General features: G+C 48.6%; 1 protein-coding gene across 1 annotated transcript in view; it reads left to right on the top strand.

Annotated features, from left to right (window-relative positions):
- Positions 1-21,293, top strand: part of FGD1 (FYVE, RhoGEF and PH domain containing 1) — a 50,023-nt gene that overhangs the window by 25,616 nt on the left and 3,114 nt on the right. The window contains exons 5-16 of the mRNA XM_016943175.3: positions 991-1,080; positions 1,934-2,082; positions 4,013-4,169; positions 4,276-4,414; positions 13,325-13,383; positions 13,524-13,670; positions 14,105-14,197; positions 14,362-14,441; positions 19,597-19,627; positions 20,138-20,239; positions 20,630-20,755; positions 20,931-21,092. Of these exons, the coding sequence (XP_016798664.1) occupies positions 991-1,080; positions 1,934-2,082; positions 4,013-4,169; positions 4,276-4,414; positions 13,325-13,383; positions 13,524-13,670; positions 14,105-14,197; positions 14,362-14,441; positions 19,597-19,627; positions 20,138-20,239; positions 20,630-20,755; positions 20,931-21,092 (1,335 nt within the window). The remainder of the gene's footprint in view (positions 1-990; positions 1,081-1,933; positions 2,083-4,012; positions 4,170-4,275; positions 4,415-13,324; positions 13,384-13,523; positions 13,671-14,104; positions 14,198-14,361; positions 14,442-19,596; positions 19,628-20,137; positions 20,240-20,629; positions 20,756-20,930; positions 21,093-21,293) is intronic.

Genomic DNA, 21,293 nt, shown 5'->3' with positions numbered 1-21,293 from the left:
TCCCTACCATAAGCCTCAGTTTCCTTATTTGTAATACGGAAAGTCTCTTACTTACATCCATAGAGACTTCTCATCAGCTGGAGGAGGGGCGCAAGAGCTAGAGCCCTGCAGGGGCCCGAGGCTGTGCAGATGAAGGCTCTTGGCAGCAGAGACCCCTTTCTGTGCCCGGGCAGCCTAACATTTCTTCAGAAGGCACCATCGCACTTGAGTTAGATCTCAGCCAGAATACTTGCTCTGCTAGGACCAAGCTCAAGTGCAGGGGCCAAAGCCAGGGACTGCCGGCATGGCAGGTAGTCAACACATATATCTAAGGAATAGGAAACTAGGCCAACAGGCAATGAGTTTTATACGTTCTTATACTTTTGTGCTTTTCTCACACCCCAGGTACTCAGCAAGCCCTTGCTGATAGTGTACTGAGTGGGTGAATAAATGATTAATTAACATTTATATACCATTTAATCTGTAGTCTGATGTGTTTTATTTATATTAAATTATCTAATTGTCTCCATTACCAATGGACTTCAGTCCTATTATTATTTTGTTTTGGTTTTGTTTTTGTTTCTCACCAGCCTCTACATTAAATAGATTCTATTATTATCTGTATTTATGGATGAGGCGTCCTAAATACAGAGCTGTTAAAGAACTTACACAAGCTAGTGAATGGCAGAGCTTAGGATTTGAACCCAGGAAGTCTGACTTACCATCCCACATGCTTAACCACTACACTCTGCTGAGTGAATAGAGAGAGCGGGTGAATGAGTTGTTGAGTGAGGGAGTGCACGTCATCAGAATGGAGGGGTAGGCTTTATGGTAGACTGGGGACTCAGGGATGAAGCTGAAGGACTTACAGATCTAGAGATGGGGGTCAAGGTTATCCTAGGGTGGTATTAGGCTTAGAGTGGCATGGGAACTGTTTTAAGAATTCTGGGGGCTTGGGTGAGGGTTATGATAGAGGATGATGGATCAGGGGTTACTGTTTCTCCTTTCCAGTTGACTGTGCAGCAAAAGGTGTTTCACATTGCCAATGAGCTCCTGCAAACTGAGAAGGCCTACGTTTCCAGGCTCCATCTCCTGGATCAGGTGAGTGGCCCCTTGGGGGTACCAGGGCCCCAGGACCTTGTAGGTGCGTTTCAAGGAGGCAGTGATAGGGCCTGAGTTCAATCCCACCACTGTGGCCAGAATTTAGAGGCAGTAAGGCTCCTCTCTGACCTTGAAGTCAGCTTGTCCCTGAAGCCAACTCTGATTATGCCCCAAGCTTGATCAGTGAGGGCTGATACCAACCCTCACTCCTAACGCTGGGCAGGTACACCAGCCCTGACTGCGACTCTGACACTAGTACTGACTTGGACCCAGATCCTGAATTTATCCCTAGCTGTGAACTTCATTCTAACCCTGGCCCTATTCCAGATCCCAAATCCACTAGAATCCCTGAGAGTAGAGATTTTTATCTTTGTTCACTGCTCTATCTTACCCTCTATGACAGTGCCTCGCACACAGCAGACATTCAAAAATATTCATTAAATGAACAGATCTAATTCCAACTTTCTCTCTGACCCTGAATCTAATTCTAAGCCTGACCTTGATCCTGACTTCTAATTGTTCCAAAGCCTAACTCTTGGCAGCAGGGACCCCTTTCTGTGCCCAAGCAGCCTAACATTTCTTCAGAAGGCACCCTCGCACTTGAGTTAGATCTCAGCCAGAATACTTGCTCTGCCGGGACCAAGCTCAAGTGTGGGGGCCAAAGCCAGGGACTGCTGGAATAACCTGAAATCCATCTTCCCAATATATAACCCTAACCCCATTCCCTGTCTCCTCGTCTCAAGACCAATGCTGATCCCAAAGCTCCACAAGCCTCCCCACAAATACTGCCCTCACCCTTCACCAGCCAAGCCCCAGGCCCAGCTGGGCTGAGTGCTTCTGCCCTGCGCCACAGGTGTTCTGTGCCCGGCTGCTGGAAGAAGCTCGGAACCGCAGTTCCTTCCCGGCCGACGTTGTCCACGGCATCTTCTCTAACATCTGCTCCATCTATTGCTTCCACCAGCAGTTCCTGCTGCCTGAGCTAGAGAAGCGCATGGAGGAATGGTGAGGGGCCCTAGACCTAGACTGCCCACTCCCCTGTCCACCTGCCTGCCGAGCCCAGACCCAGAGGTGTACACAAGACTTCATTTCTGCTTGCTCTTCCTCTTAGTGACTTTTGAAAAAGGAATCAGAGCCGGGCACGGTGGCTCACACCTGTAATCCCAGCACTTTGGGAAGCTGAGGCAGGTGAATCACCTGAGGTCAGGAGTTCGAGAACAGCCTGGCCAACATGGCGAAACCCTGCCTCTACTAAAAACATTAAAAATTATCCTGGCGTGATGGCGCGCGCCTGTAGTCCCAGCTACTTGGGAGGCTGAGGCACAAGAATCGCTTGAACCCAGGAGGCAGAGGTGTGGTGACCCGAAATTGCACCATTGCACTCCAGCCCAGGTGATAGAGCTAGACTCTGTCTTAAAAAAAAGAAAAAGAAAAAGAAAAAAGAATCAGGCCCAAGCTCTGCCTTCGAGGACCTCCCAGTCTGATGTGGAACACAGACCAGAACTCAGAAAATTGCAACAGAATAGCATAGCCTACAGGAGTATGAGGTTAGGAGCCAAATTGGCTGAGTTCAAATTCCAGCTGTGCCACTTGCTAGCTTTGAGCAAGTTTCTTAAGTTGCTATGCCTCAGTTTCCTCATCTATAAAATGGGGGGAAATAATAACGGCCTACCTTGTAGGGTTGTTTTAAGGATTAAATAACTTAATACATAAAAGAGCTTAGAACAGTACCAGGTATAGGCCAGGCATGGTGGCTCACACCTGTAATCCCAGCACTCTGGGAGGCTGAGGCAGGCGGATCACCAGGTCAGGAGATCGAGACCATCCTGGCTAACACGGTAAAATCCCGTCTCTACTAAAAATACAAAAAATTAGCCGGGCATGGTGGCGGGCGCCTGTAGTCCCAGCTACTCGGGAGACTGAAGCAGGAGAATGGTGTGAACCTGGGAGGTGGAGCTTGCAGTGAGCCGAGATCGTACCACTGCACTCCAGCCTGGGCAACAGAGCAAGACTCTCTCAAAAAAAAAAAAAAAAAAAAAAACAAACAGTACCAGATATATACAGTAAGTGCTCAATGGATGTAAGCTTTTGTTATTTTTACAGTGCTATGATAGAGCAGAGAATGGGAGGCTGTGGGAATCCAGACAAATGGACCAAGCCTAGCTTGGAGATTACAGAAGGATTCAGGGAGAAGGTGATGCCTAAGCTGAGTCCTGAGGTAGAAGGGCAAGGTTTACAGGCAGCCTCTCAGGCCTTCTTCCAATCCAGCCTTTAGAGTCCACACCATTTGCCAGAATGGTCTCTCTAAACAAGTCAGACCATGTCTCTCCCTGCTTAAAATCATGTCCACATTCCCCATACCTACAGATTCTCCACACCTACAGAGTCAAGTGTGTCCCCCTCACCAGACTGTGACCACAGAAAGCCAGCATGAAGCCTGGTTCCTATATCTCCCCACGAGTCTGTGAACCCTGAGGGCTGGGACCAGGTCTGGTTTGCTTTGCTCCTGCACCAGACTGACCAATGAGGAGTACAACCAGGCCTGGTCTCTTTGTCTCACCTACCAGATGGTGACCCTCTCAGGGCTCAAATGGGTGTGACTCATTTCTGTGTCCCCAGCATCACCCAGCACACAGTTGATAATCAGTATATGAAGTGGTCCTGGCAGTAAGGTCTCAGGGTGAGTACTTCAACCAGTACTCGGGCAGGGCAGAATTGAGGCAGGTGGCATCCCAGGCTGTGGTCTGAAGTCAAGCCGAGCCTCTTGGCCTCACTGGCCTGTAATGTAAGCAGCATTTCTGAAGGAGCAGACTAGCTGAGAAGTAGGTTTCTAGGACTGAGATGAAAGGTATCTGCCTGGGGCTGGAAACCTGTGGGGGAAGTTTCTGAGGGGCAAAGAGCAGCAGGACCACATCAGCCCCTAATTCCACCCCAGGGACCGCTATCCACGCATTGGAGACATCCTGCAGAAACTGGCCCCCTTCCTCAAGATGTATGGTGAGTATGTGAAGAACTTTGACCGGGCCGTGGAGCTGGTCAACACCTGGACAGAGCGCTCCACCCAGTTTAAAGTCATCATCCATGAGGTGCAGGTAAGTGGTCAAGCTGGAAGGAGCAGACTGGGGGAGGAGAGGTCTGCAGGGATGTGGTGGGGCATCTGCAGCCAGATCTGAGCCCCTCTGCTTCTGCCTGTCACAGAAGGAGGAAGCCTGTGGCAACCTGACATTGCAGCACCACATGCTGGAGCCTGTGCAGCGCATCCCCCGCTATGAGCTTCTTCTCAAGGACTATCTGTTAAAGCTGCCCCATGGCTCCCCGGACAGCAAGGATGCCCAAAGTGAGTGTGTGCACCCAGGCCCCTTCCTACTTCTTCACACTAATAGCTCTAGGTCAGACCTCTGAGGCAGGACCCCAAGACTTAATTCACAGGGTCGGCCTTCCATTGCCACATGATTGAGATCCCAGAGGAGGATCTCCAAACTGAAAGGCCCACATTGAGGTTCTGAAGTGAGACCCCAGGTTGAGATCCTCCTTCTGAATGTTCTCTTTGGGTATTCAGGCAGGGACCTCCAAGTTGAGACCCCTGCCTGAATACCTGTAGAGAACATTCAGAAGGAGATCCCCAACCTGAACTTCCCAACTGGAACCCCAGAGTTTGAGTGACATGCCCATTATGATCCCCTAAAGGAACTCATCCATTTCCTAGATCGAGACCCCAAAGCTGACCCCTAGACTCACCCCCAAATGAAGTTGTACCAAATGAGAAAGGAAACTGAGCCTGAAACCTCAGGGACTGAGCCACCAAGCTGAGAGGCCAGACTGACCCCTCAGGCCAAGCCCACATCACAGAATATCCACAGCTGAGCTCCCCAGAAAGAGCCCTGGCTCATCAATTTTCCATCCTCCAGATTTAGAGCTTTCCTCCATGTCCGCCAGCCACTACCCAGAATGAACCTCCCAAAAGAACCTCCAAATTGAGCACCCTAGACTGGACCCCAAATTTTCCACCTCTCAAATTTGGATCTCTAGGCTGAGATACCTCCTCCCCAGACTGAATCCTTACACATTGAACCACTAGAAAAATCTTCTATCCCGATTCCTCCAGTATCAACCTGAACCCCACACCCCAGATAGAGCTCCCCCCGCCTACCCCACTTTCTCTTCCCCAGATTTTCATTCATTCATTCATTCATTCATTCATTAGTTTAACAGCTACTTACTGAGCACCTCCATGTTTTTGTGCATTGTTCTAGGTACTGGGGATATAGAGGTGAACAAAACAGACAAGGTCCTTGATCTCAGGGAGCATATATTCTAGTCAGCAATGAGACACAGTAAACAAAAATAATAAACACACAGTAGAGGCCGGGCGCAGTGGCTCACGCCTGTAATCCCAGCACTTTGGGAGGCCAGGCCGGGGGATCGCCTGAGGTCAGGAGTTTGAGACTAGCCTGGCCAACATGGTGAAACCCTGTCTCTACTAAAAATACAAACATTAGCCGGGTGTGGTGGCGGGCACCTGTAATCCCAGCTACTTGGGAGGCTGAGGCAGGAGAATTGCTTGAACCCAGGAGGTGGAGGTTTGCAGTGAGCCAAGATTGCATCACTACACTTCAGCCTGGGCAACAGAGCGAGACTCCTTCTCAAAAAAAAAAAAAAAAAAAAAAAAAAAAAGAGCTGGGCGTGGTGGTGGGTGCCTGTAATTCCAGCTACTCGGGATGCCGGGGCAGGAGAATCACTCGAACTCGGGAGGCAGAGGTTGCATTGAGCTGTGATTGAGCCACTGCACTCCAGCCTGGGTGACAGAGCAAGACTCCATCTCAAGAATAAATAAATAGGTAAATAAATACACAGTAGAATATTAGATAGGTGCTGAGTATAATTCAGAGAATTAGAAGAGGGTGGCATGACAGTGGCTGGAGAGCCTACTTGAGATTGGGTGGCCTGTCTGACTAGAAGACAGTGAGTCAAAACCTGAATAAAAAGAAGGTAGGCACATGCCTGTTGGGGTTGAGCATGTTCCAGGCAGAGGCCACAGCAAGTATAGGGTCCAAGGCAAGGGGAGATATTAGGGGAGGTGGGGTGCTGGACAGGTTGCATATCTCTGGATCAGGAAGAAGGTCAGTGTGACCTGAACATGACAAATAAGAGTAGAATGGTAGAAATGAGGTTGGAGAGAGGAGCAAAGACTGAAGGCCAAGATAAGGAGATGGATTTTATTCTGAGTATGGTGGGTAGCCATGGGAAGGTTTCGATCATGATTACTTGGGGAGCAAGAGAGAGAGCTGAGAGATCAGTTAGAAGCCTTTTGCAATAATCCAAGTGAGAAAAGTTGGCTTGGATGAGGACAGTAGCAGTAGAATCAGTGAGAAATGGTTGGATTCAGGATACATTCTTTTCAGAAGCAGCACTGAGAGGACTAGGGTGGAGTGGATACTGGGCTTGGGAGAAAGAGTCAGGAATGACTTATAGGTTTTTGGCTGGTGGTGATGGTTCCTGAGATGATCTTAGGAGTCTGACTTTGGACATGTTCAAAGTGAGCTGCTAGTCAGGCAGTTAGATGAATCTAGAATTTCAGGGAGAGATTTGGATGTCATTGGCACATAGATAGTATTCCAAAGCCATAAGGCTGGCCAAGATCACCAAAGGGAGTGAATGTAAAAGGAGGGGAAAGGGGGCCAAGGACAAAGCTCAGGGATGTGGAATCACCAAAGGAGACTTAGAAGGAGCAGCCCTAGGCTGGGCGCGGTGACTCACACCTGTAATCCCAGCACTTTTGGAGGCTGAGGCAGGTGGATCACAAAGTCAGGAGTTCGAGACCAGCCTGGCCAACATGGTGAAACACTGTCTGTACTGAAAATACAAAAATTAGCCAGGTATGATGGTGCACACCTGTAATTCCAGCTAGTCAGGAGGCTGAGGCAGTAGAACCACTTGAACCCGGGAGGCAGAAGTTGCAGTGAGCCGAGGTGGCGCCACTGCACTCCAGCCTGGGTGACAGAGCAAGACCCCATCTCAAAAAAAAAAAAAAAAAGAAGGAGCAGCCCTAAAGGTAGGAAGAAAACCAAGAAAGTGTGGGGTCCTAAAAGCCATAAGAATGGGGTTCGAGGCCGGGCGTGGTGGCTCACGCCTGTAATCCTAGCAATTTGGGAGGCTGAGGCGGGCAGATCACCTGAGGTCTGGAGTTTGAGACCAGCCTGGCCAAGATGATGAAACCCCATCTCTACTAAAAATACAAAAATTAGCCAGGCGTGGTGGCCGTGCCTGTAATCCCAGCTACCCTGGAGGCTGAGGCAGGAGAATCGCTGGAACCTGGGAGGCAGAGACTGCAGTGAGCCAAGATCGTGCCACTGCACTCCAACCTGAGGCACGGAGTGAGACTCCATCTCAAAAAAAAAAAAAAAAAAAAAAGAATGGGAAGTGGACAGCTGTGTCCACTGCTGTGTCCGCTTCCCAAACTGAGCCTTCTCCACCCTGCCAGATGGGGCACTTTGCTACCAAGCCTGGACCCCTAGAAAGAACTAGGCCTCTAGAAAGTTTAATAGCTAAGCTCTACAAGCAGACATCTGCAGCATAAGTAAGTACCTCATTCCTCCTGCTGAAAAAGAGCCCTCACTGAGGTGCCAGCCTAAACTTCTAGAAAGGGCCTTCCAGACTGATTGTCTGGGATGGGCCCTATGGACTGACATCTCCAAACTGAACCTTCATACTAAGCCCATTCTGAGGTCCCAGTTATAGATCCCAACGCTGGTTTCTCAAACTAAGATCCCCAGACTGGGCCTCTTCCCACCTGGAATACTCTTGCCACACTGAGCCCTGAGAGTGGGTTCCCAGTGAGAGCCTTCAGCTTGAGGTCCCCAAAAGAGCTTCCCAGTCTGATCTCCTTGGCCACCATTCTATAGACAAGTATTGCCAAACTGAGCACCCTAGATTAATTCTCCTATTTCATATCCCTCAGACTGAAACTTTCAGCCTGAACTTAAAAGACTGACTCTCCAGGTCCATCCTACAGACTGAAGCCCCACTGAGCCCCAAGACTGGATTCCCTGAGTTCCCCAGAGGGAACCCTGAAATTCAGCAGCCCAGACTGAGCTCCAGACAGAGATTCCAGATTGTGTTCTCCCCAGCCCAAGTCCCCTAGACTGATGACCCCTATTTTTTTTTTCTTTTTCTTTTTTTTTTTTTTTTTTTTTTTTTTTTTTTGAGACAGAGTCTTGCTCCGTCACCCAGGCTGGAGTGCAGTGGCGCGCTCTCGGCTCACGGCAACCTCCGCCTCCCTGGTTCTAGCGATTCTGCAGCCTCAGCCTCCCGAGTAGCTGGGATTACAGGCACCCACCACCACGCCCGGCTAATTTTTGTGTTTTTAGTAGAGATGGGGTTTCACCATCTTGGCCAAGCTGGTCTCGAACTCCTGACCTCGTGATCCACCTGCCTTGGCTTCCAAAAGTGCTGGGATTACAGGCATGAGCCACCGTGCCCGGCCAACGACCCCTATTTTTCATTTACCAGATGGAGAGTCCCATGATGAGCTCCAGGACTAATGCCCTAGATTATTAGACTGTCCCCCAAATTAAGCCACACAGGCTAAGTGCCTAGTCCCATGTCCACATTGAGCTTCCAGGACTCAGTTCTGCAATTTTATTTTCACACTGGATCCCCAACGTAACATCCCCAGGTGAAAATTCTCCAAATAAGCTCCCTGCACTAGACCCAAAGTGAGCCGCCAGTGAAAGCAACCTAGAGTGGGCTCCAGATAGAGTCCATTTTCTCAACTGTATATCCTTGGGCAAGCTGCTCAGCCTCTCAGCCTAAGTTTTCTCACATGTAGAATGGGGATGATAATGATACCTACCTCATATGGTTGTTTTGAGAAGTAATGAGATAATCTGGGTAAAGCTCCTAGCACAATGCCTGGCACATGGTAAAGGCTCAATAAATGTTAGCTGCTTTTATTACTAAATGCACTGGCTAATGCCCATCCCTCTAAAATTGGCCCCAGGTTGAGTTTAAGAAATTTATTTATTTTTTATTTATTTTTATTTTTATTTATTTATTTATTTTTTTGAGACGGAGTCTCACTCTGTCGCCCAGGCTGGACTGCAGTGGCGCGATCTCCGCTCACTGCAACCTCCGCCTCCCAAGTTCAAGCGATTCTCCTGCTTCAGACTCCTAAGTAGCTGGGATTACAGGCGCCCACCACCACGCCTAGCTAAATTTTGTATTTTGGGTAGAGACAGTGTTTCACCGTGTTGGCCAGGATGGTCTCAATCTGTTGACCTCGTGATCCACCCGCCTCGCCCTCCCAAAGTGCTGGGATTACAGGCGTGCGCCACCGCACCCAGCCTATTTTTATTTTTATTTTTTTTTGAGACTGAGTCTCGCTCTTTTGCCAGGCTGGAGTGCAGTGGCACAATCTTGGCTCACTGCTGTCTCCGCCTCCTGGGTTCAAGTGATTCCCCTGCCTCAGTCTCCCAAGTAGCTGGGACTACAGGCACACACCACCATGCCTGGCTAAGTTTTGTATTTTAGTAGAGATGGGGTTTCACCATGTTGGCCAGCATGGTCTCGATCTCCTGACCTCATGATCTGCCCACCTTGGCCTCTCAAAGTGCTGGGATTACAGGCATGAGCCACCGCGCCCGGCCTTTTATTTTTTTTATTATTTTTATTTATTTATTTATTTATTTTTGTATTTTTTTTTTTTTAGTAGAGACGGGGTTTCACCATGTTAGCCAGGATGGTCTCAATCTCCTGACTTTTTGATCCACCCGCCTTGGCCTCCCAAAGTGCTGGGATTACAGGCGTGAGCCACCGCGCCTGGCCTATTTTTTTTTTTTTTAAGTGAAAGCAAGTTTATTAAGAAAGTAAAGAAATAAAGAATGGCTACTCCATAGGCAGAGCAGCCTGAGTTGAAGAAATTGAGCTTCCTGTTTTGTATCAATCCCAACCCTATCTGAGGCCCCGGGATGAACCTCACAGCTTGAGCTTGGCCAACTGAGCTTCCTTAATGGAGCCTCCCAGATTGAGCTCCCCACATCAAGTCCAAAGATGAAACTTTGTCCCCAGAAACAACTTCCCTGTCTGGTTTTCTGAGCTGTTCAGAATGAGAATCTCTGAATGAGAGCCCGCCTGAGATATGCGCACTAAGATCCTCAGCCCAAGATCGTAAGCTGAGCTCCCAATTTTTTACACCTCAGACTAAATTCCCCAGGCTGAGCCTCACTGAATCATATGTCTGGTTCCCCAGACTGACTTGCCCACTTTCTACTTTCCAGACTGCACTCTGGAGCCTGGACCCTAGACCAATCTCCCCATACCAGGCTATCTGGAACTCCTGGCCTCAGTTGCCTACACTGGGCCCAAGACTGAACTCCAAACCAAGATCCTAGACTGCCAAGCCCAGACCAGGCCCCACTAACACTTCCAAACCAAGCCCCTACATCAGGCCCCCCAGATTGCACTCCCTAGCCTGAACCCCTAAGTGAAATTCTAGACTGAAATCCCCACACTGAGCCCCCAGGTAGGGACTGTACACCCTGGATCCTTGGAAATGCCAGTCTGTACTCCACATGAGACATCTCCAGACAGAGCTCGTTATAACAAAGCCTCCAGTCAGAGCCCATCAGCCTACACAGGCCTGAGCTTGTGTGCCCACAACTTGCCAGAGTCTTCTTCCTATCCCCTTCCCTGGGTGCCCCCTACCTCTGCCACTCAGCCTGCCCCCTTCCTTGGGGTGGGGGAGATGTAGGATGTGTAGGAGAAAAGGCAGCTGGGAGATCATTCCCAGCTCTGATGCCAACTCTGCCACCCAGGTAGGCAACCTAGGGTGGTCACCTTCTCCCTGGGTCTTGGTTTCCTCATTGGATAAATGGGGCACAATCATCTATGTTACAGGGTTGTTGTGAGGGTTGAAGGAGCTAATTTATCCAAAGCATCTGCCTGGAGAGGGCAGTGGGACCTTGGCCCTGTCCTAGGGAGCTCGTAGTCTACTGAGGAATATGGATGCAGATGTATAAATACATGATGAGCACTGTGACTAGTGGGACAGAAGGGAGCAAAGGAGAATGTGAGAACCCAGACAGGGTCCTAACCCAGCCCGAGAACTCTGGGCAGGCTCACTGGAGGAAGTGAGCTAGATCCAGAAGACAGTGACAGTTGGCCAGATGAAGTAAGACGGGACATGTTTAGGGAGGTGTAGGAAGCTGGAGTGGTCAGCAGAAGCCACATCACCAAGGGCTTTGAGTCTTTTTTTTTTTTTTTTTTTTTTTTTTTGAGACGTAGTCTCGCTCTGTCACCCAGGCTGGAGTGCAGTGGCGTGATCTCGGCTCACTGCAACCTCCACCTCCAGGGTTCAAGTGATTCTCCTGCTTCAGCCTCCCGAGTAGCTGGGATTACAGGCACGTGCCACCACGCCTGGCGAATTTTTATAAATTTAGTAGAGACGGGGTTTTGCCATGTTGGCCAGGCTGGTCTTGAAGTCAGGTGATCTGCCCCCCTCGGCCTCCTAAAGTATTGGGATTACAGGCATGAACCACCACGCCCAGCCTCACCAAGGGCTTTGAATGTCAGGCTAAAGGGCTAGGTCTTTACCCTGCAGGCACAGGGGAGCCATTGACAGATTTGAGCAGAGGAGTGACAGTAAACTGTGTGAGAAAGCTCCTTCTGGCAGCTAGGATGGAATAAGGGTTAGAGATTGGAGCCCGGCCCCTGAAAGGCATGTGGATGCCTGAGCTGGGACAGGGGCCATAGATCTCCGTGAGCACCAAAACTTGGTCATGAAGAGAGAGCCTCTTAGGAAAACACGACGTGGTTGGCCAGCCATATGGACCTCCTTCAGAAGCACCTCTGCTCCTCCAGCACAGGCTGATCTGAGTGGGGAGATCCAGCACATACAGAATGGGGTACACGAAGACTGTGGCCAGGCCTTAAGCATGGGTGGGATTTATTAGTGTGTGGAGATGTACAGGGACTCATTTCAGCTTTTTCTTTTTTTTTTTTTGATGATACCTGGTCACTATAGGAAATATGGAAATTACAGAAAAAGATGAAAGAAGTAGGAAAAAAATCCCCTGTGATCTGAGCCCCCAGAGAATAAGCACAATGAACATTGTGACATAAATTCTTCCTGGTGTTTTTTAGACATGTATACTTGTAAAAGTAAGATCATTCTATATAAACATGTTTGTATCCTTTTCTTAAAACACCCTGAGCATTTCCCAGATTATTAAAAGACCTACATGAGGATCATTTGTAAAGGTTGTTTAATGTTCCATTATATGAAGACACCATAATGTATTTAACTGAACCCCTACAGTTGGCCATTTTTTTTGGCAGGGAAGAGGTACAGGTGAAGGTGTGCTCCCCTACAGATGGACATTTTTGTTTCCCACTTGGAACTGTTGTAAATACCAATATGACAAAAATGTGTTTGTGTATATAGAATGTGTATTTTCCTAGAATAGATACCCAGAATCAGAATCATTGAGACAAAGAACAGGATCATCTCATTGTTTCTTTATATGGCTTTTTCTGATTATAAAAGTAATACATGTTCTTTGTCAAAAATATGGAAAATACAGAAAAACCTAAAGAAGACAATAAAAACCACCCACAGCCCCACCAACCACAGACAACATCGGTATGCTTCCTTCTGGTTACATATGTAACTATTATTGTTATTATTAATGGTAATAATAATCTTGGCAAGCTTGCATTTTTTTATTGGCTGCCAACTACTCCATCTATTGTGATTCTGGCATTGTGACATTGGACAACTTCTGATTTTAAATGATGTTGCTGTGGACATCTTTGAGGGTGGAGCTTTCTGAGATGGGAGGGTGTGATCAGGCCAGGAGGAGGTATTCAGGGAGGAAAGAAGCCCCGAGGCCGGGCGCAGTGGCTCACGCCTGTAATCCCAGCACTTTGGGAGGCTGAGGTGGGTGGATCACAAGGTCAGGAGTTCGAGACCAGCCTGGCCAACATAGTGAAGCCCCGTCTCTACTAAAAATACAAAAATTAGCCAGGCATGGTGGCACGTGCCTGTAGTCCCAGCTACTTGGGAGGCTGAGGCAGGAGAATCGCTTGAACCCGGGAGGCAGAGGTTGTGGTGAGCCGAGATCGCGCCACTGCACTCCAGCCTGGGCAACAGAGCGAGACTCCGTCTCAAAAAAAAAAAACAAAAAACAAAGCCCCGGAAAGGCTCCTCTCTGCTAGTCCCCCATCTGACCTCACCCCTCTATGCCTGTAGAGTCTCTGGAGCTGATCGCCACAGCAGCAGAGCACTCGAATGCTGCCATCCGCAAAATGGTGAGTGGCCCTTCTAGCCCCTGCCCTTCCTTGGCCACCCACCTGTGGTGTCTCCATCCTGGAGTGGGGGTGTCGTGACTTGTGGGCATCTGACAGGAGGCTGGCACCCCAACCGTGCCTTTTGTTCCCTGTCTTGCCAGGAGCGAATGCATAAGCTGCTGAAGGTATATGAGCTGTTAGGGGGCGAGGAGGACATTGTCAGCCCCACCAAAGAGCTCATAAAAGAAGGCCACATCCTTAAGCTGTCAGCAAAGAATGGGACCACTCAAGACCGATACCTCATACTAGTAAGTGCCAGGCATGGAATTGTGGGTGGGTCGTGCCCCTCCCAACACACACACACATAGTGACCTGGTACTCACTCAAGACTATACCTCCTTTCATTCCTGAAAGAGGAAAAAAAAGAAAAACAGACTATACCTCCTGCTAGCCATTCTCTCCTCTAGTAACGAATTGTATTTTCACTACCTAGCTAGGATTTTTTTTCTCCACTTTACAGATGAGGCAAATAAGCCTTGCAGAGAAGTGACTTGCCCGAGGTTCCCCACTAGGAAGTGTCTTCCATGCCTAGGCTCTTTCCTTGTGACCCCTGTGCCCAATTTGGGCTGTCTTTTCTCCATCTATTGCCTACAGTCCTTGGCAGTAAAGCTTCAGGGCAAGGAGCTGGGCCACATCCCCACTAGGCCCTCTGCACATACATCCCAAACTTTTTCCTTCCTAGTTCAACGACCGCCTCCTTTACTGCGTGCCCAGGCTGCGGCTCCTTGGCCAGAAGTTTAGCGTGCGGGCACGCATTGATGTAGATGGCATGGAGGTAAGCATCCAAGAGGTGGGAAATGGGAACTTGGAGTGGGGCATTGGTGTTGGGAGGAACAAAGATGCTGGCTTTGACCCCGAGTCTGTGTGTGTATGTGTGCAGAGGGCTAGGGCCCTGTGGAGTTCAGTGGCCTCACCATGCCCCTTTCTGCCTCCATTCAGCTAAAGGAGAGCTCCAACCTCAATCTGCCTCGAACCTTCCTGGTGTCAGGAAAGCAGCGCTCCCTCGAGCTCCAGGCCAGGTACTTATCCTTGCCTATGCCTTTCCTCCAGCGCCTACCTCCCTTTTCTTCAGATATGCTGAGGCATTCCAGGCCCAGAGATTGTTCCAGAGAAAGGATGGGCACCTTTCCCCAAAGATGCAGGCTTGCTCTTCAGCGGTGGGGGTGATCCCTAAGGGTTAGACACTATTTAGATTCAGGGTGAGTACTTCACGATATGGGGAAAGGTGGCACTCCTGCCAGGGAAACCTTTTGGAAAATGAATAAGCTCTCCCTAATTGAAGCAAGAATTTCTTCTGGTGGATTTTGTTAGAGGAGAGAGAAGAATGGGATGTGAAACCCAACATGAATAATACCACCACAAATAGTTTATTGTAGATTCAGAGATCTAAGAGAAATAACAATCAAATGCAGTACTTGGTCCATGACAGAAGCCTGGTTTGGGAAAAAGAGCCCTAAAAGACATTTGTGGGACAATAAGAGAAAATTTGGATGTAAAGTGAACCTTAGATATTGAGAAATTATTGCTGTCTTAGGTGTGATAATGTTATGGTGGTTATGCAGGAGAATGGCCTTGTTTTGCAGCAGTGCATGCTGAGGGCTTAGTGTCACAATGTCTGTTAATTACTTTAAAATGGTTCAGCACCCAAAAAATACATATGTAACCATACATACACATTTGCACACATATACATACATACACATATACAGTCATGCACTGTATAGTAACATTTTGGTCAATGACAGACCATATATACACAGTGGCCCCATAAGATTAAAGTATCATATTTTACTCTACCTTTTCTTTTTCTTTTTTTTTTTTTTTTTAAGACAGAGTCTCACTCTGTCACCCAGGAGTGCGGTGGCATGATCTCGGCTCACTGCAACCTCCACCTCCCAGGTTCAAGCAATTCTCCTGCCTCAGCCTCCTGAGTAAGTGGGATTATAGGTGCATGCCACCACGCCCATCTAATTTTTGTATTTTTAGTAGAGACAGGGTTTCACTATGTTGGCCAGGCTGGTTTCGAACTCCTGATCTCAAGTGATCTGCCCGCCTTGGCCTCCCAAAGTGCTGGGATTACAGGCGTGAGTCACTACGCCTGTCTTTACTATACCTTTTCTAGGTTTAGATATGCATACCCAAATAATTAGTGTGCTACAAATTAATACAATATTCAGTACAACTGTAACATGCTTTACAGGTTTGTAGCCTAAGAGCCATAGGCTGTACCTTATAGCCTAGGTGTGTCGTAGGCTAGACCATCTAGTGTACTAGTGTCAGTACGCTCTCTGATAGTCGCACAACAATGAAATGGTCTAACGACACCTTTCTCAGAACACATCCCCGTGGTTAAGTGACGCGTGACTGTATGTACATATATATGAAGTAAATATGGCAAAATATAAAAAAATTTTGCATCTGTATAGTAGGTATATAGATATGTATTGTACTTGTGCTATCCTGTTTACTTTTTTGTATGCTTGAAGTTTTTTATAATAAACATTTTAAAATAATAGCATGGGATGATGGCCAGCCATTTAACAGAGGGGCCTTTCATATCCATTCTCTACTTGGATGATTACAATCATAGCTCATATTTCCTCAAGACTTAGTTTTTTGCCAGGTGCTGTTTTAAGTTAATGTTAACTTAAAATTTTAAGTCTAAGTTGACTAGTCAAAAGCTTACAAGAGCCCTAGAAGTAGCTACTGTTACCATAAATCTACTTTACAAATGGAGAAACTTAGGTGTAGGACAGTTCTGCATGCAGGGCGCAGTGGCTCACGCCTGTAATCCCAGCACTTTGGGAGGCCAAGGTAGGAGGATCACTTGAGGCCAGGAGTTCGAGACCAGCCTGGGCAACATAACGAGACCTCGCCTCTTAAAAAAGAAAGAAGAAAGAAAGAAAAAGAATATTCATGTACTTGCCCAAGATCCCAGAGCAAGAAAGGAGCAGAGCTGAGATTGGAGCTCAGGTCATCCGGCCCTGGAGTCCACATTCCTAACCACTGTCTATGCTGCCTTCTGAGGGACCAGGTGAAAGGGTATCAGGGTCATGGTGAGGGCCAGAGGATGGATGCATGTCAGCAGATGGCCTGCTTCTGACAGGCTGTGAGAAAGTGAGAAATGACTGGCTGGGACTGCAAGGAGGTGGGAGAGAGAGATGAATGTGAGATAGAGGGTATCCTCCTGGGGGATGAAGTGAGTCTTGAAGCTTGGGGAGATTGAGAGCCTCATGGAGGCCTACAGCAGGGAAAGTGAGAGCAAAGCAGATGCCCTGCACATCCAGGGGAGTGACAAGCCACGTGACAGGGACTCATCATCTGCAGAGAGGAAAGGGGCTGCAGTGGGACACTGGGCCCAGAAGGGGCAGCCAAGCAATGTAGGATTTCCTCCTAGTGGCAGCAGGAAGGCGTGGAGGGTTTGCTTTGCTTTGCAGTCACTTTTACTGCCCTTAAAAGAAAAAAGAAATTTAATGCAAATTTTCAAATATCCAGAAAAGTGTAAGTACAACAAGCACCCAGATGCCCACAACTTAGACAGCTGCTTCTCAACTTTGGCAACCTTTGGAATCAGCTGGGGAGCTTTTAAAAAATACGGATGCCTGGGACCCACCTGCAGAGATTCTGATTTAATTGGCTTGGGGGATAGCCTGAACATGGAGAGCTCTAAAAGCCCCCCAGGTGATTTTATTTTACTTTTTAATTTTTATTTATTTATTTTTGAGATGGAGTCTCACTCTGTCGCCCAGGCCAGAGTGCAGTGGCGCCATCTCGGCTCACTGCAACCTCCACCTCCCGGGTTCAAGTGATTCTCCTGCCTTAGCCTCCTGAGTAGCTGGGACTACATGTGCATGCCACCGCGCCCGGCTAATTTTTGTATTTTTAGTAGAGACGGGGTTTCGCCATATTGGCCAGGCTGGTATTGAACTCCTGACCTTGTGATCTGCCCGGCTCGGCCTCCCAAAGTGCTGGGATTACAGGCATGAGCCACCACGCCTGGTCCCTAGGTGATTTTAATGTGTGTATCAGGGTGTACAACCACTTATTTAAGAGTCAACAACTACTGACATTAAATGTCTTTTGCTGAACCATTTTAAAGTAAATTACAAATATCAGGACACTTCACCCCTATACACTTCAGCATGAATAGCCAAAAAACTCCACTATACTGTAGTTCTTCTTTTTTTTTTTTTTTTTTTTTTTTTTGAGATAGGGTCTCTCCCTGTCATCCAGGCTAGAGTGCAGTGGCGTTATCATGGCTCCCTGCAGCCTCGAACTCCTGGGTTCAAGTGATCCTCCTGCCTCAGCCTCCCAAGTAGCTGGGAATACAAGCATATGCCACCATGCCCAGCTAATTTTCGTATTTTTTGTAGAGATGAGGTCTCACTATGTTGCCCAGGCTGGTCTTAAACTCCTGGCCTCAAGCAGTCCTCCCGCTTCAGCCTCCCAAAGTGCTGAGATGACAGGTATGAGCCACCACTCCGTCTATTGTGGCTCTTAAAAATAAAAAGCAACACTTGTTCACTTCTAAGAAATTATAAATTAGAAAATATAGATAAATAAAATATTTCTTTTTTTTTTGAGTCGCAGTTTCTCTCTTGTTGCCCAGGCTGGAGTGGCAGCAATGGCTCCATCTCGGCTCACTGCAAGCTCCGTCTCCCAGGTTCAAGCGATTCTCCTGCCTCAGCCTCACAAGTAGCTAGGATTATAGGCTCCCGCCACCACGCCCGGCCAATTTTTGTATTTTCAGTAGAGATGGGGTTTCACCATGTTGGCTAGGCTGACCTCAGGTGATCCAGCTGCCTCGGCCTCCCAAAGTGCTGGGATTACAGGCATGAGCCGCTGCACCTGGCCAATAAAATAATTTTTTAAAAGAATACAATCAGAATAGGCCAGGCATGGTAGCTCACACCTGTAATCCCAGCACTTTGGGAGGCCAAGGCGGGTGGATCACCTGAGGTCACGAGTTCAAGACCAGCCTGGCCAACATGGCAAAACCCCGTCTCTACTGAAAATACAAAAATTAGCCAGGCATGGTGGCACACACCTGTAATCCCAGCTACTGGGGAGGCTGAGGTAGGAGAATGGCTTGAATCTGGAAGGCGGAGGTTGCAGTAAGCTGAGATCGCGCCACTGCACTCCAGCCTGGGTGACAGGGCAAGACTCCGTCTCAAAAAAAAAAAGAATACAGTCAGAATAAAGTGATTGCAGGGCAGTGCAGGGCAGACAGAAGAGTCAGGGAAGGGGAACTTACACTGATTGAGCATCAAGTGTGCCAGACATTGTGCTGAGCACTGTACACGTTACCTCAGTTACTGCTGAGAACCCAGAGAGTGATAATCATTATCTCCATTTTACAAATGAAAAAAAAACTACCCTCTTTTCTCAAACTTGACACCCAGCAACAGAGAATTTTTTTTCTTTTTTGAGACAGAGTCTCACTCTGTCACCCAGGCTGGAGTGCAGTGGGACGATCTCCGCTCACTGCAACCTCCGCCTCCTGGGCTCAAGCGATTCTCATGCCTCAGCCCCCTGAGTAGCTGGGACTACAGGCATGAGCCATCACGCCCGGCTAGTTTTTGTACTTTTAGTAGAGACAGAATTTCACCATGTTGGCCGGGCTGGTCTCCAATTCCTGACCTCAAGTGATCCACCCGCCTTGACCTCTCAAAGTGCTGGGATTACAGGTGTGAGCCACCCACACCCGGCCAACTGATAATTATTGACACGGTTTCTTTTATGTTCTATATTCTCTCCCACACATTTCACCCTTACTCCTCTACCTGAGGCCTAGCACCTCCTTGAAAAGTCCTCACCCAAACTTCAGACTGGGGCATGTCACCTCCTCTGGGCTCCTTGGCCTTATTTTCACCATCAAAACACTGATCTCCCTGTATTGTCCCTGTCTATTTCCTCTACTAGACCATGAGCTCCTTGAGGGCAGGGTCCTCTCTGAAGCTCAAGTTCTTAGCACAGGGTCTGGAAAGTATTAGTAATCGTTGAATAAATAAACCCAGGCAGATTATGTGACTTGCCCAAGGTCATATAAGTAATAGGTGAAGAAGAGGGTCAAGCCCAGGTCTTTCTGACTCCAAAACACCTGCTCTTCCACTCCTATTGCTTTTTGTGGGCCTACCTAACCAAACATCTTTCTTTTTTATTCCCCACCCCAAGGACTGAGGAGGAGAAGAAAGACTGGGTCCAGGTAACATCCAAGGCTCTGTGGTAGGGGGCTAGAAGAGTATTAACAGGTCTCCTAGGGGTTGATAGATTCTCCCTCAAAACTCACAGCTAACCAGAATGGTCCCGGACAACTGTCTTTCAGCAAACTTTACTATCCCCATTTTACAGATAAGCAAACTGAGGTGCAGAGGTTGAGCAGAAACTCACAAACTCTTCTTTTAGGAAGCTGGTTTCTCTGAGGGTGTATAAGGTGAGGGTGTCAAGCTCTGTAAAATCTTAAGCCCAGAAGGTGGCCAGGAAAGCCACCTGAGGTTTTTCAGCCACCACTCCCCCTCCCCCATTTTACACTTGTAACACTGAGACCTGGATTTGGGAGGGGATTTGTTCAAAGTCATCCACCTACCAGTGACAGAACTGGGTTTGAAACCCAGCTTTTCTAACTTCAGGCTAGGGTATACGAAGGTGAGGCGAGGGTAGAAATGGGTAGTTTGTGGGGTGATCTGACTTCTCATTTCTTACACCTCCTCCCCAGGCCATCAACTCCACCCTCCTGAAGCATGAACAGACGCTGGAGACCTTCAAACTGTTGAACTCAACAAACAGGGAAGATGAAGACACCCCGCCCAACTCTCCAGTAAGAGTCCCCGCCCTCTTTCCCCTGCACTGGGACCCCTTCCAGACTTCCAAATGCCCACCTGACCTTTAGATGATCCTCTCCCTTTCCTAGACGGTAATGACCAGAGAGGCAATGCATGACTTCAGAAGCAGTCTTCCATTGGTAGGGCCACAGAGAAATCATTGGGGAAACTGAGGCCCAGAAAGTATAATAGAAGTGACTTGTCTTCAGTAGCACAGCTAGGAGCAGAGCCAGGACTTAAAGGCAGGTCTTCTGAATGTGGCTGCTCCCCCTACCCCCAGCCCATCCCCACCCCATGATAATCCAAGCGTTGGAGCAGGAACAAGGGCTGGCTGGACTGGGCTGGGGAGTAGCTGTCTCTGACCTGAGACCTGGCCCTCCCTACAGAACGTGGATCTTGGGAAGCGGGCACCTACGCCCATCCGGGAAAAGGAAGTCACCATGTGCATGCGCTGCCAGGAGCCCTTCAATTCTATCACCAAACGCAGGCACCACTGCAAGGCCTGTGGGCATGTGAGTGTTGGGAGGCAGGGGCAGAGCTAGGGAGGGGACAGAATGGCAGCCCAAAGGCCCACTGCAGAGTGGGTACCCTCCAAGTGGGGGGAGGCCACAAGTCTGCTGTGGGAGTTGGTATGCTGAAGGGAAGACCCGCTGGAATCAGGCTACTCTTGCTCACTTGCCACCCCAGGTGGTTTGTGGGAAGTGCTCCGAGTTCCGGGCCCGCCTCGTCTATGACAACAACCGCTCCAACCGTGTGTGCACTGATTGCTATGTGGCCTTGCACGGGGTGCCTGGGAGCAGTCCAGCCTGCAGCCAGCATACACCCCAGCGCCGGAGGTCCATCCTGGAGGTAAGAGCCAGCCCCTGACTAACTCTCCCACAGTGGGCAAATGGGTTCCAACTCTACCCAGTGAGACTGAGGAGGCCCGAGTATTTGGGAAACAGTAGTGATCAAGGGACCCAGGCTTGGAGTGAATAAAATGATGGCAAGAGTGAATGAAAGACAGTCATCTTTAAGTACTTAGACATTTAATCCCCACAGTAACTAATC

This window comes from Pan troglodytes, chromosome X (assembly GCF_028858775.2).
Source record: "Pan troglodytes isolate AG18354 chromosome X, NHGRI_mPanTro3-v2.0_pri, whole genome shotgun sequence".
Lineage (NCBI taxonomy): Eukaryota > Metazoa > Chordata > Mammalia > Primates > Hominidae > Pan > Pan troglodytes.
This window is presented reverse-complemented; position numbering and strand designations above follow the sequence as displayed.